Source organism: Castor canadensis, chromosome 1 (assembly GCF_047511655.1).
Source record: "Castor canadensis chromosome 1, mCasCan1.hap1v2, whole genome shotgun sequence".
NCBI lineage: Eukaryota > Metazoa > Chordata > Mammalia > Rodentia > Castoridae > Castor > Castor canadensis.
Window position 1 is genome coordinate 37,789,186 of NC_133386.1, and position 15,382 is coordinate 37,804,567.

At 37.0% G+C, this 15,382-nt stretch overlaps 1 protein-coding gene across 2 annotated transcripts in view; it reads right to left on the reverse strand.

Moving 5' to 3' along the window:
- The window catches only part of Ncoa7 (nuclear receptor coactivator 7), a 153,058-nt gene that overhangs the window by 58,631 nt on the left and 79,045 nt on the right, over window positions 1-15,382 (reverse strand). For both annotated transcript variants that reach the window (XM_074075249.1, XM_074075247.1), the window contains exons 4-6: window positions 9,513-9,592; window positions 4,739-4,846; window positions 425-538 (exon numbers count right to left, since the gene is read on the reverse strand). In XM_074075249.1, coding sequence (XP_073931350.1) covers window positions 425-538; window positions 4,739-4,846; window positions 9,513-9,592 — 302 coding nt within the window. The remainder of the gene's footprint in view (window positions 1-424; window positions 539-4,738; window positions 4,847-9,512; window positions 9,593-15,382) is intronic.

Sequence of the window (15,382 nt, forward strand, 5' to 3'; positions counted from 1 at the left end):
ATATAACAGTAAGTATCCAAATTAAACTAAGATTTTTAAAAACTTTTAAAAACATATATGTGAACCCATAACACTGGTTCATTAAATGTCTTAGAAAATAACCTAAATGAAAGAATTCATGTTAGATTCCAGACTCAAATTCTCTCAAAAAAGGGAACACATACAATCTATTCACCTCATTGGGAATTTAACTTCACACTTTTTTATATAAGGCATGCATTTTTACTTTTAAGACCTTATATGCATATACATGTGTCTTGGAGAGGATGCCTTCTCTCAACAAATGACAAGTTGCTTAACTCCACTCCTTTGTGGGGAAATTCAAACATAATCTTTTAAAAAACAACATATCGAATTCTACATCTCATAAAACCTCTTTCTGATTAAAATGAGTTTCAGTGCGTGACGTTCATGACATACATACAGGCAGTTTGTCATATTCTGCATCTGATGATGAAGGAGAAACAGTAGCACCAGGACTGGATGATGATAGCCTTAAGGTACTGGACGGAAAGTTGGCATCTGGCACAAAAAGGACCTGGGAATGGGAAAGAGGGACTATGTGAATATCCAAATCAGCCAAGTCCCTAGCTGGTATTTAGAGAAGCCACCCCGGGCACATCACCTGTGCTCAGTGCATGAAGACCTGGCTGGTTTCCAAGGAACTGTTAAGCAACTTGAAGTCTTAAGACTAATCAGGAATATGGATGTGTTCAGTGCAGAAGGTATGAGTACAACTGTAGACACCGCAGGAGAGCAAAACAGGGGAGAGAAAGGTGAGTGAGTATTCTGGACAGGTTCGAGTAAAGCTTTCAACAAATAGGAACTGGATAAGAGGAAGGGAAGAGCCTTTCATGGAATGGAACTAATACATGTTGAGTAGCCCTTACCTGAAATGCTTGGGGCCACAAATATTTCAGGCTCAGAACTTTTCAGATTTTGGAATATCTGCATAGACTTTACCCATTTAGCACCACTAACCTGAAAATCCAAAATCCAAAATGCTTCAGAGATGTGTTCTGTGTGTGGCGGGGGGAGGGTGTTGAACTCAGGGCCTTATGCTTACTAGGTAGGCCAGCCCTCCCAAAATGCTTCAAATGCACTCAAACTGCTTCAGACTTTGGAGCATTTCAAATTTTGTATTTTTGGGTTATAGATGAACCCAAGTGAATAGAGCACAGAAAAATATGGCATGACTGTAAATATGATACCTGTGTCAGATAGAAATGGAACAAATCCAGTGTTACTACCTTCAAGCAGACCTTAAGCACCAAATTAGTAAGATCTTTATGTTATGAACTATATAAGTAACATAAATATAATAATCCTTTCTTTTCCATTTGTATCTGGGCTATATAAAAATAAAAATGTCTCAAAAAGTTGTATAAAATATGCTTCCAGTCATATTTCTATTTTAACTTATTTACTTAAATCTCAGTTTAATCCAGAAAAAAACTGAGGCAATGAAAACACTCAAAGATAAAGGTAGGCCCATACCACTAAAAATAAATAAAGAAAAGAAAAGATAAAGGTGGAAAAAATCAAAGTCAAGGGGATGTAAGATGAGGACTGTTTACTGCTGAAGTATGTGCTTTAAAATTACTAGCACCCATTGAGAGGTAGGCGATACAAGCGTGGTGGTACACATCTGTAATCCCAGCATTTGGGAGACTAAGGCAGGAGAATCTCAAATCTGAGGATTAGTTAGTGAGACCCAGTCTCAAAACAAAACAAAACAAAGAACCCAAACAGCTGGGAGATTCCATATGCAAAGAGATAGCCATCAGTAGCTGGCAGAATTCAATTTGCATAAACTAAAAACAAACCAGTTTCTCAGAAACAAGTACTCTCCCACAGAGTCTCACAAAATGAGTATCCTAGACTGAACTATTTATCCTGGAAGATACACTAACAGTAAATACAACAACCAGTTTTGGAGGACTGTTCTTTATAATATCTTCAATATGAGTCAATGACAAATGCCAAAGTTTAGAGTTCTGTGAAAGCTGTTCACAAAAGACTAAATAATACGGTCGTATTATACAGCTCTCTTATTTATCTAACATAGCAAAATTAGAGGAATAAATAGTTGGTATTTTTCCCAAGCAGTTCTCTATTTTTTTTGCACTAGAACTCTTAAAAAGTATCGGGCAGCACAGATTGATACTCTATTGGCTAATGCATCTAAATGCTCAAGCAAACAATTAGCTACCCTAGAGACAGAAGTGGCATCTGCAAGCTGGAAATCTCAAACCACACCACCTGCTTCCTCAATGTGGAAGTGGGTAGTGGTGAGGATTTTCCTGTTGTCTCCACAGAATAATCCTATGGCAGATGAGGATTTGAGGTCCTAAAGTTCTTACCATAAAGGTATTAAAAAAAAAATTAAGCATGTGTAGCCAAGCTCTCTCATGAATTTAAAAACATGTTAAAGTACATATCCCCAAGGTAGCTCTGAGTGTGCTCAAGATAAACTACTTACAAAAGTACATTCTTTATACATGACCTCAAATTGACTCGGTATCAAAACAGTCAAACTAGAAACTTCTGAAAAAGATTTTATGTCTTAGTTGTTTGATCTTGTTTTGTGTCTTCTAAAGCAACAAAAAGCCTCAAGTAGGATTTTAGTTCAATCAGTTTCCAGGTAACTTCTGAAAACATCACTCACAAAGGATCCAGCCAGACCAGCTCTTTCCTACCTCAAGGAGATCATCAAATCAATCTCCACAGAGGATGAGTCTCAAATTTTTTGGAACCAGAGCAAACTAAACTGGTTCTGATTAATCAAATCTACTGAGGTGAGATACCTATACCTTCAAGGCATCAAAACGGAGTATTTACAAATCCTTGAAAGCAAAAGGCTATCTACAGCATTAAGGTCTTAAACGTCCTCTATCTATTTCACTCCTCTTAATTCTTCAACTTTGCCAGAAAAAATTACAAGTTGATATGAGTTTGAGACAACTAATGTCATATAACTGCTTAATTCTAGAAATTCTTAGCTTTGTTTAGTTCTTTATTGTGGCTAGACACCACAATAGGGACTAGAAAGGATATCAGAGATAGTCTGTGCCCCAACCCCTAATTTCAGAAATGAGGAAGCTAAGATCCAAAAAAGGAAGTGAATTGCCCAGGTCAAATTAACCTAGAAGGTAACACACATCACAGGAAATTAATGTGAGTCAACTCCCTGTATAGCTATCCTTATCTCAACTAGAAAAAACCCTTATTCCTTCCTATTATTGCTTATACTCTCTCTTCAACAAAATTAGAGATAAGGGCAAAATAGTTTCTGCCAGGTAGTGAGGGGGTGGGGGGAAGAAAGAGGGAGGGGTGGGTGGTAAGGGAGGGGGTGGGGGCAGGGGGGAGAAATGACCCAAGCATTGTATGCACATATGAATAATAAAAAAATGTTTAAAAATTGTGAACAGAGGGCCAAATGGACACAATGTTTTAGAGTTTCCATTTCTGGTATTCTTACCAATACAGCAGACATATTTAAACGGTCCTTGACTTCTATTGGCTATTGGACCATAGTTTAGCACCAATAAACTATTTTACGAACACAGTATTAGGAATCACCCTGAAGTACTTTGCTAAGTTCTAGAGACTGAAATCTTTAGCTTTGGCTCTCTGTTATGGGCAAGCCATACCCAAAATTATAAAATAAGCCTAACGATTACACTTGTAATCGAAGAGATTACACTTGTATGTTTTCTAAGGATGAAAATTTATTAATTTCTGAAAATGTTCAGTGTAATTATTGGAAGTCTACTAATGTCTCTTTTTCACAAGAACATAAATACCATAAACATTAACTGGTCATTTTGTGGCCCTGCTGGCTTCACATACGATCCTTGAAAGAAATGCAAAGAACGTATCATCACTGCCTGAATGAAACTGTGCTTAAACTAACATTATCTAACTTGAAAGAATCACATGTCATGCCACTGTAATGTAGAGGCAAGAAGATGCTCAAGTAAACCAACAATGGAACCCAAACGTACACAAGGCAGCCAAGCACTTCTGTGGATGAGACTGGACACTTAACTTCAGCTAAGTGCTTCCAATGACTAAGTCATTTAAATTTATTGGATGAATGAATTTTAGAGTTAAAATACCAGAATATCCTATCACATAGAATGTACTAAAAATTTATGGGATTAACCTAAATCGGTAAGATTATACGTTTGTCAGTTTCATTCAGTTAACAAATATGATACTAAATACCTAAACAAATTGGTTTTGTTTTGTTTTGTTTTTGATGGTTCTTATAAATGTCTTTGTCATTGGCTAGCTTGATCATTCTTGTTTTGGTATTAAAACTGAGACAAAAACGACAATTTTTTTCCTAATTTAAAATAAAATGATGGTCATAATGTACCTCAGAAGAATGGACTAGTTGAAACCTGCAGCTCTCAACCAAACATTCTAAGGATGTCTGTATTACATTCTACAGGAAAATAAGTCATTTTAGACCTTCTGTTGATACCCCAGGAAACACCTACTACATAAATTAATGACAGTGATAATAAATTGTGTCAATCATTTGCAAAGTATTAATCTCAACAATTCATAAGAATGTTTTCAGAATTCTTGGATGTAAAAGATGAAAGATTAAAACAATGCACAATATCATTGATGATAATCCTGTGATACTAATAATAAAGCATTAAATATAGCAACAAAAGATAAATGCAAAATTTCTAAAGTGATATTCAACCAAAAAAGTAATTACCTGGCCTGGAACGATAGTATGTGTGAAAAGTTTATTCAGTTCCACTAATTTATTGGGAGTGATGTTAAACTTCAGTGCTATGGAGTTTAGGGTGTCCTGGCTTCCAGCCTAAAATAATCAAAAGGACAAGATTCAGTAAATACTGTGTATACATGTATGTAAATGGAAAATGATACCTGTTGAAACTGTTCCAGGAATGGGGAAAGGGGGTGAAAAAGGAGAATGGTAGAGGGGGTAAATTCAAGTATGATATATTTGATACATTGTAAGAACTTCTGTAAATGCCACAGTGCACCCCCACCCAGCACAACAATAAAAAAAAAAGATTTGTATATAAAGCAAAAAAAATTCCTTTTGACAGACAACATTAATCTACTCATGATATAAGTGAATAAAAAAGTAATAGTTATACCAAGAAAGAGTGAATATGTTCTCTATTCTTAATAAAACCCTATAAAAGCAGTCTTAAATGCAATTCATTTCTGTGTTCTCTCATCTTCAAATTTTACTGTTCACTAATAGACTTCTAATTTTTCCTTTGGAACAACTTAGCTGCAGAGTAGAGGTCCATACAGTCTAAGAAAAAAATATGAGAAGAAAAGAAAAATATATGCACAGAGTACCTTACCCCCCATAAGGGAAGAGGGCTATGGTCTCTTTTGTAATTTTCTGTCCATTTGCTTGTCTCTTCACTGCATTATCAAGTCTGGACAGTGGCCTGTTAACAGCTAATTTCCCCAGTGCTCAGCACAGCAATTGACAAATGAATATTGTAGAAGGCAAGGAACTCTGAACAAAATTCAGATTAGCTACCAGGAATTATTCACAGTCATTAAGATAACAATTTGTCATGGTCAGCCAAATCATAAAACTTGAGACATGTTCTAGATGTATACTTTTAGTTCCTACTATAACAGAAGAGGGACAGGAATATAAGGCAGCGAGAAAATAAACTTTATAATAAAAAAAGCTCCACTCAGAAAGAAGTTGGCTGCCTGAAGTCATGTTAATCTCCCAGACAGACTCCTTGTCCAGTCATGGGATGGAGTTGTAGGAAGTCATTCTGAAGAATGTCATGAGAAGTTCCCATCTATGGCCCTTGGTCGAACCTGGAAGCTGGCCCTGTGAACAGAACTGCCCCAGCAGAACTGTCCTTAACTGTGTGGAGATTTGAGGAGGATGAGGACTGATGAGAAGGTAGAGATGTAGAAGTAGAATTAAAACCTCCACTGTCCTCATAGTTATGACCCACCAACTAGATGAACTGTCTCAGATAATTGAAGGTAACAGTTACAGATTATACTGAAACAGTGTCAAATCTTTTCATCATGTTAGGATAGATAGATATAGATATACACATACATATATACATATATATATACATATATATATGTGTGTGTACATATATATACATGCATGCAAACAACATATGTTCCTACTTCAATCCTGAGCACAATCATCTCTACTAAGAACAAACAAGTATTTTTTTGTAACCAGGATTGGTGGCACATACCTATAATTCTAGCACTTGGGTGGTGGGGCCATGCTGAGGTAGGAGGACTGTGAGTTCAAGATCAGCCTGAGATACCTAGTAAGACCTTGTCTCAAAAAAAGCAAAACATTTTTCCCAATACTGAATTTATGTAATACATTCAAACAAAGAGATTTTCAAGGTTTAGACTCAGTAAAAAAACTAAAGACTGAGAATCCAAACTATACAGCCAACTTGCTGGATTTGAGTTTACTGGCTGAGTGACTTTGGGCCATTTGTTTAACTTCTCTATGTCTATCTCTCCATCTATAAAACAGAGACGATTGTAACATCTGCCTTACAGTACTTACTTCATGTTAAGTGAGCAATAAATTTGTTTCATATTTTTATGAGCAAAGCTTGTAAAAATGTCCTGAGTATAGAAGGTTGAGGGACAGACAAAAGCTTTTTGAACTATCTGGAATTATCACATAAAGATAAGATGTACCTATAAAATTAGGTTGCAAGGCTGGGCAACAGTGGCTCATGCCTACATCCTAGTTATGTGGGAGACTGAAATTAGGAAGATTGAGGTTCAAGACCAGCCCAGGCAGATAGTTTAAGACCCCACCTCCAAAACAACCAGAGCAAAAATGGACGTGCAACTAAAGCAGCAGAGCACCTGCTTTGTAAGCACAAAGTCCTGAATTCAAATCCCAGTCCCACTCTCTCCCCCCAAAAAAAAACAGGTTGCAAAGACCCTAACAGGAATGCTTGGAACTAAACCAGAAGGCCTGAACATTCATTGATCAGGATTAATACAAGCAAGCTAGTAAGTACTAGCATGAAATTAGAAGAGTCTTCTTTTATTTCCAATGACAAGTACAAAAATAACTTGCACAGTTTCCAACTGTGCATTACTACTTTGATCACTTCTTTATATTTGTTAGTTTGTGGGTTGACTTTACTCTCACTTCACTGTTTAGCATATACAATGTGAAGAAACACTAATAAACAATACTTCCCAATTTTTAGAGGTGCTTGTGAATTAATACTGCTAGATACAGACAGGTCTGAAGGATTATAGCTTTAGAATTAATATTACTATCAATGATAAATAATTTAATTGAATACTTTCTTCTTTCTAGCTTTTAAAGTTAAAATGTATTTTAATCTAACACTTTTTTTTGGTGGTACTGAGAGTTGAACTCAGGGCCTTGCACTTGCTAAGTAGATGCTCTACCACTTGAGCCATTCCACCAGCCCTTTTCATGTTGGTTATTTTTGAGATATGGTCTTGCTTTTTATGCCTGGGCTGGTCTGACCTGTGATCCTCCTAATTGTGCTTCTTCCATAACTGGCATAATGGGATGACAGACATTCACCACTGTGGCCAGCCATTTGTTGAGATGGGGTCTCACAGACTTTTTTCACATCAATGGCCTTGAACTGTGCCCCTTCTGATCTCTGCTTCCCATAAAGCTATGGTTACAGGCTTGAGCCACCTCACCCAGCCTCTAAAACACTTTCTGAGTGCCTATTTTGAGGTAAGGTACTGTGCTTGGTATTATTAAGATCAACAAAATATTTAAGTAATATAAGATAGAATCACTGAAATCTTTTCTGAAAATGACTGGGTTTATTATCCCAGATGCTGACAGATGTCCACAGAACACTGATCACGAAATGCTTGTGTCAGGGCTTCTTCAATGTAACTCTCTGAAGGTTTGCAGATTTGCCATTCCAAAACAAATACCAGAGAGGGCTCAGGGCCTAGCATGGCATGTAAGTAGTGAGTAAAAGTATATATCAGGAAAACACATCAGGCAATGGCAACAGCAATTAATTTCTTCTTAGAAGTCAGAGAATTCTCGGCAGTGCTACTCCTACACCAATAACTGAGTATTCACTTCACACCAAGTCTAGATATAATAATAATATAATAAAATACAAATATATATAATTAAATAGAAAACAGATATAATAAGATATGGCTCCTAACTTCCAGGAGCTCATGGTGCAGTGAGACAATTGAGTATGCAATACCCAGTGTGCAGTTGTTGCAATGGACACACATGCACAGCATTATCCATCTACTGAGTCAGCAATCTGGAGGCCCACAATCTGCAAGTTGCCAAGAATACAATACAAAAAGGGATGTAGTCTCTCTCTATAGATACAAGAATTAAGGCATGAAATAAACATTAAAATAACAATCACACTAATGAATAATGTCAAAATGACATAAATTATGTAAATTAATGTGATTTTATGGGACAATAAAAAGATGGGATCTGGCCTAGAGTTGCTGAATGGTCACAGGAAGTAGGAATGAACATGGAGAATAAGGGAAGAAAATATCAAGTATATGGGTTTGGATTGTATAGACATTTGGATGATGGAGTTATTGCTTCTTTTTTTTTCATGTTTTCAAAAAATGTTTAATGATACAGAAAATTTCTTATTAGTGTTAAGTAAAACTATATACAGCAAATACCACTTTTGAAAAAAAAAATACACATGTACATATAAGAAAGACTGGAAATTCATAACATTGGCTCTGGTTGTTTTTGAGTGGTATATTTGAGAACAATTTAAATTTTCTTAGTTTATCAGGCAAACCAAACAGCATGCTGTGCCTATAGTTGCTATGTGATTGGGTTTTTTTTTTTAAGTCACATTATTGTTGTACTGGGGTTATATTATAACATTTACAAAAGTTCTTGCAATATATCATAGTTGAATTCACCCCCAAGCCATTGCTTCTTGAAAAAAGAATCAAGCATAGAAAACAAAGTGAATATGCTGAGCAGGCAACTTTGGCTCTCAGAGAAAATGTCTGAGGTGGAGACCTAAAATCAGTAATCATTGTCATTGTAGAAGTAATTCAAGCCGTCGCCGTCAGTTTGTTTGGAAGTTCTAGCAGAGAAGCACAGCTACTAGCATACCCTTGACTGAAAAATGGTACTTCTCTCTTGAGAAAGGTCATCTTCTTCAACTTAGCTTCAGGTGGGATGCACATGGAGCAGTAAGGGAAGAAGATACCTGCGTAGCCAGCCAGATAAGCCACTATACTGGTGACCAATGGGGTGAGAGGGGCAGGGTCACCTCATATTGATCCTCTCAAGTCATCAGTTTACAAATAGGGAGGGAAAAGAAGCAACCTAGAACAAGTCTTGAGAAACTATATTATATAAGGGGTACACAGAAAGAAAGCAGCTAAGGGAGAAGATAGATCAGGGAGAAACATTACATTTATACATGAAGTATTAATGAACATCATATCACCCTGTTTATACTTACAGTGTATTCCATGGTACCATGCGGCTTCTGAACCACCATCTTCTTCTCTTTTTTATCATGTGTTTTGTTTTGATTGTCATCTGAAGAATAAATTGTACATAAGTGAATAATTTCATTTTCAGGAATTGAAGAGAGTAAATCTGCATTATAGGAGAATCCACTTTCAAACTAACAAAACAGACACTAATAGAAAACTGGACTAAGGTCACAAAGAGTTCACACTCATAAAGCATGCTATTCATCAATGATCACCAGAATAAATGATTAATACTAACTATAATTAAATAATACAAACAAAACTCTAAGGTAATGCTTTACAGTTATTAAAATGATTAGTTTAAATGGTAATGTATAATGATAGTGAAGTTGCAGCAAAGCCATTATAATCACTATACAGATGATACATAGTGTAAATTAGGTTAGCTTTATTGAAAGTGATTTGGTAGCATAAGATGTCCATTCTCTGATTCAGTAATCCTTCTCTTAAGAATTTGTAAGGACAAATCCAAAAGAAGAAAGGTCAAGCATAGACTTATTGAAATATTCGCAATATAGAAACTTGGAAAAACCTGAATAGACAACATCATATTAAGTTTGAGCACAGTTTTTGCTGTCTTTATGTGTCAAAAACGGTAAGCTACTGGCAGCTGCATATGACTTAATTTAATTATACAGTTAATATATTTCATGATATTAATCCAGATATCAAAAACCATAAAGACATTGGAATGGATAAAAATTGACGAATATAAAATTGAATTAAGAAAAAATGTTCCAACCTATATGTGAGGAGAAAAATCAAGTCAAAACTAAATTTTGAGTTGGCAGAGTAGCACAAGTGGTAGAGCACCTGCCTTGCAAGCTTGAGGCCCTGAGTTCAAACCCTAGTACCATCAGTTTATTAAACAAAAACTAAGTATCATTTTACTCTTATTAGTCTGGCAAAATCAGAGAGCTGGATATTCTAATGTTGGTAGACATGTGAATTGTTACTAGGAATGTAAACTGACTCAATCATTTGAGAAAATGAAACATATATGGCTTTTACATTGTGAGCAATTTACCTCACTTTACCTCACAGACACATATCCTTTATACATTTTATATGTACCCCAATGACCTGCTGGAGGATGTTCATCACCAAGTTCTCTGTGACAATGGGGAGTTGGAGGTAACTAAAATGTGGTAGCCATACTCTGGGATTCCAGGCAGTAATTAGATACAACAAGCCGGATATAGACACAGAAACAAGTTTACACCAAAAGAAACAATTGTATGCACAAAACAATAGCATGAATGTATATCTAAAACAGGTAGACACAAATAAGCACAAAAATTTTCAAGGGCACATAGAAATAAACGTCTATCACACTGAACACGACAGAATACTATTGAATGGGGAGAGAGATTGGAGTGGGAAATGACCAGAGAGTACATACCATGGTCTAAGCAGTGAGATTAACTTAGCCCTCTACATCTGAGGTTCTACAAACACATATGCACACACAAAGAAATGATCTTCGATACCATTTCATCTGCGTAACAAATATAGGGGTACTGGGTGAGAACTGGCAGGTAACACAGAAATGGGAAAAGTTAATTCATATATGATTTGCCTATTTTTAAAGAATTTCCTTTGTATTAATTAAAAATTAAAATCACAAGGACAAATGAAGAAGCTGTTATGAGTCCTGATCTCATCATTTATATGCTCAAATCAGATCCATATACAGAACCAAAGACACCCTGAAATTTCATCTAGACTAAAAAATGACCTCCATACCTTCATGTGGCCACATCTAAATTACGTTAGGAATTTGGACTGATTATGATTTCTAGCTTTCCTGATAAGAAGATTCTACACAGCTTATAAAAAACCCATCACAATATTTTATCTTATAATAAATGAAAAACTGGGTCACCTGGTTCTTAGTAGGTAAGCAATGAAATATTAACAAGCTTCCTTTTAAGAATCAGATAAAAATGAAATTGTTTACTTTTTCTGGTTTACATGGACGATGAATCCTCCAGGCTAACATTAGTTAGGCTAAATGTTGGTCATTCCTTTTAACATATTATGTACACTTTCTTTGTTGCACATAAATGACTGTCATCTTAGGTCCTCCTGTTTTCTGGAGAGACCACTGCTATCCTGTTTTGTAGGTGGTTCCTATTCTAGGAAGCTGTGATTCCTTCTTTCTATCCATAGCAGCTTCTGGTCCATCCCTTTCTATAAGCTACATGTAGCTTTCTTGGTCCCCCTAGGGAGCACTATTACAAGCTGCCAACTTGTGAGTACTTACTTATTGCCCAGCTACAAAGAAAACTATGTGCTGATTGAACCATTCAGGATAAACTTAACATATACAGATAAATTGCTACAAAAATTAACCAATTACCTTCTATTGGTACAGGTAGGTAGGCTAGAAAAATGTTAAGCATGTAATATTACTAAAAGGGAAAAACAAACAAACAAAAAAACCCAGCCTTCCCCCTGAGTACAAGATTTTGAGATCCTTGAGTTACAACCACAATGTACTCATCTTTGAATGTATTGAGCTGCAATATGATACACAGGCTATAAGGCTGAATGAGCTGCCCAATACACATCAACGAACCTGATGCACTTGATTGTGGGCAACACTTTCCACTGAAATAACATCACACTGAGCAACTCAACAGGCACCTATCAAAGCCTCAAACTCTGTTTTTCAGGTGGCTATGAAGAACAAAAAGTAAAACTGCAAATTCTAAGGATCAGATTTAATTGCCTTGATATCACAGTAACATAAGGGTTATTGCTTCCTAAACTTTTATTGCAGTGAACTGTAAAGATGACCAAATATGTCTCGTTGGATAAAATATACATCATACCAAGAAAAGTTGTGCAGCACATAGTCCACAAAGACCTGGAGATGTTTATGGCCATGGAGAGAACTAGGAAGAGGCATGAATGGTCACAGGAAAGGACCACTTTGCTATGCTTCAGTACAAGTCAGGTGGTCTTTGATGCCCTATCCACAAGGCCTGACACCTTCCTTCCCACCCATAAGAGAGCCAGGAGCAGCCAGAACACAAGGCTCTTGGCTCCGGCGTCTGAGAAGATGATAGATACAAGTTTACTCAAAGAAGACTTCTCTTTCCAGGTTCTGGGGGCCAGTCAGGGAGGAATCCTTTGTAGTAGGTGATATGCAGAGTCTTGGGTGAGGTTATGACTGCCAAGAGAGTAAGTTATGAGAGGAGGTCTAAGGTTTGAGGACAGAACCTAACAAGGGCTTAGATTTGGGGAGTGAAAAGAAGGGTGATTGATGTAAGAAAAGCAATTGGAGAGAAGGAAAAATGAATGTAATATCACATTGGTAATGGAAAAAGTTAAGGCAAGAGGTCTTGACACTGTCAAATACTGCACAGAGACCAAACAATGGAAACCTGGAAGCAGATAACTGAAGGTCACAGAGAGCTCCTGAAAGTGGAGGAAGCTCACAAGGGAAGATGTCAACACTATTAGTAGAGTAGGTAAGGTCATCTGCTAAAAGGCAATGGGTTGAAGACAGGATTAGGGGAGAAAAAGTAGTGAAATTTGGAAGAGTTAACTATGGCAAGGATACGGCTTGAATCATATGAACACTGAGAAGGAACGCAGCAATAAGGGTTCATCCAGGAGTGGAATCTAAACACCAGGTGACAGACACATAAAGAGGATATGCATACAGTGCTGAAATGGTCACCTGTAGAATATGTGATGCCCAAAACAGGACGGCTGGAACTATACCAGTACACGTGTGGGGAGGCAATGATGTACTTGAGGATTTAGGAGAATGATGAATTAGTTTTCTATTGCTGCTGCAGTAAATTACCAAAAGTTTACTGGTTAAAAAATTAGAACTAGCCATGTGTTGTAGCTCATGCCTATAATTCCAGCTACTTGCAAGACAGAGATCAGGAGGATTGCAGTTCAAGGCCAGCCCAGGCAAAAGTTACCAAAAACCAAATCCCACGTCAACCGATAAGCTAGGAGTGGTGGTGTGCACCTGTCATTCTAGCTAAGTTGGAGGCACAAATAGGTTGTGGCCCAGGCTGCCAGGGCAAAAAACTGTGCAAGACCCTGTCTTGAAAAATGGCTAAAGCATAAAGAGGTAGGGCATGGCTCAAGTGCCTGCCTAGCTAGTGAGAGGTCCTGAGTTCAAACTCTGATGTCTCCAAAAATAGAAATAAACACACTCTGTAATAGTTCCATAAGTTAGAAGTCTGACATGGTCTTGCTGCTTTCCTTCTGGAAGCCCTGGGGAAGGATAGGTTTGGCTTCCTTGTGTTTTCTAACTCTTCAAAGTGGGTATAAAATTTTTTCTTTTTGGATCAAGGTCCTTTCTTCCATCTGCAAAACCAGCAACACTAAGTAATTCTTACAGTGCTATTTGTCTAGGTCTCTCTTTTCTGCCTCTTTAACTTTTAAGGATCCTTGTGATGACCCTAGAGTCACCATGATAATCTAGGCAGATCTTAAGGTTAGCTGATTGGTTCCTTTAATTGCATCTATGGCTTTAATTTACCTTTGCCATGTAACCTAATAGAAGTTTGGGTTATTAGGACATGGACATTTTGGGGGGTGAGGGCATTATTCTGCCTATTACAGATGGAGAAAAGAGTTATGGGAAAAGACAAGAAAAGATGTCAAGATTGAAAGATGGGATTTTTGAAGATTCAAGTAGTGATGTCCTATGGAACCACTGTATATGCTAGAGAAAAAGACAGGGGAGGGTTATGGCATGTAGTAGTGGATAGAGATTCTGGCTCTGAAAAAAAAAATCATGAATGAATGAATCAATACTAACATCCTTCAAAACTGAGTATATAGCTGCTGTCATAAACTACTAGGACTGGTTGAAATCAGTGAACATTATTCACTATTTTACTTGAAAACTAATGAAAGAGGGCTGATGGAGTGGCTCAAGCAGTAGAGCCTGCCTAGTAAGCATGAAGCCCTGAGTTCAAACCCAAGTACCACGGAAAAAAAAAAATGAAAAAGACACTGTGAATTCCCTGGATCTTGATTCCACAATTTCTATATGCATAGTGGACAGACAGAAAAGACAGTGTGAGACCTTTTTTGTTCCTGTTACTATTAATGATCTGAACAAATACACAGAACTTTTGAAAACTATCAGGTTTTCCAATTATATCAGGACCAATTCCACACTTAGTGGTTGGGTCCCCTTCTTTCCTTGCTCTTCTTGAACAATCAATTCTCTTTCCTTCCTCTATTATAAGACTGTCTGAATGAAGTTCAGAAGTCTTACAGCACAGTTACCTTAACACCTTTTCTACAGAGGGATGACAGAATCAGAGAGACAAACACTGTCTGTGTCTCTAGGTCTCTCTGGGAAAGAGATACCCTGGTTTTTTAACCCAAGACGCTGTTTCCAATGACAGGCATGTCCCCATACTGGAAACTGACGCATTTAGCAATTCTGGTTCGAGGACATTAACCAGGAAATCAAGTTATGCACCATCTCCCTTTTTTGTTGTTGTCCTGTGTTTGTTTGCTTTGATTTTGTTTTGTTTTTTGGTTTTTTTTTTTTTTGACAGTACTTGGGTTTGAATTCAGGGCCTTGCACTTGCTAAGCAGGCAGATGTTCTACCACGTGAGCAATGCCACCAGCCACACACCATTTCTTTTTGTCACCAAACATCTTCTGATTATAATTTGGCTTAGGGATCAAAGGGCTTGGTTCAACTAGTGGCCGACACAGTTTTAAGTCATGTGGCGTTAAGTAATCTGCTTGAAATATTTGTGTATCAGCTTCTTTACATGAAAAATAAAGAATTATCTCATAATATTGAGAAAACTGGAAGATGAAGACGGCACAAAT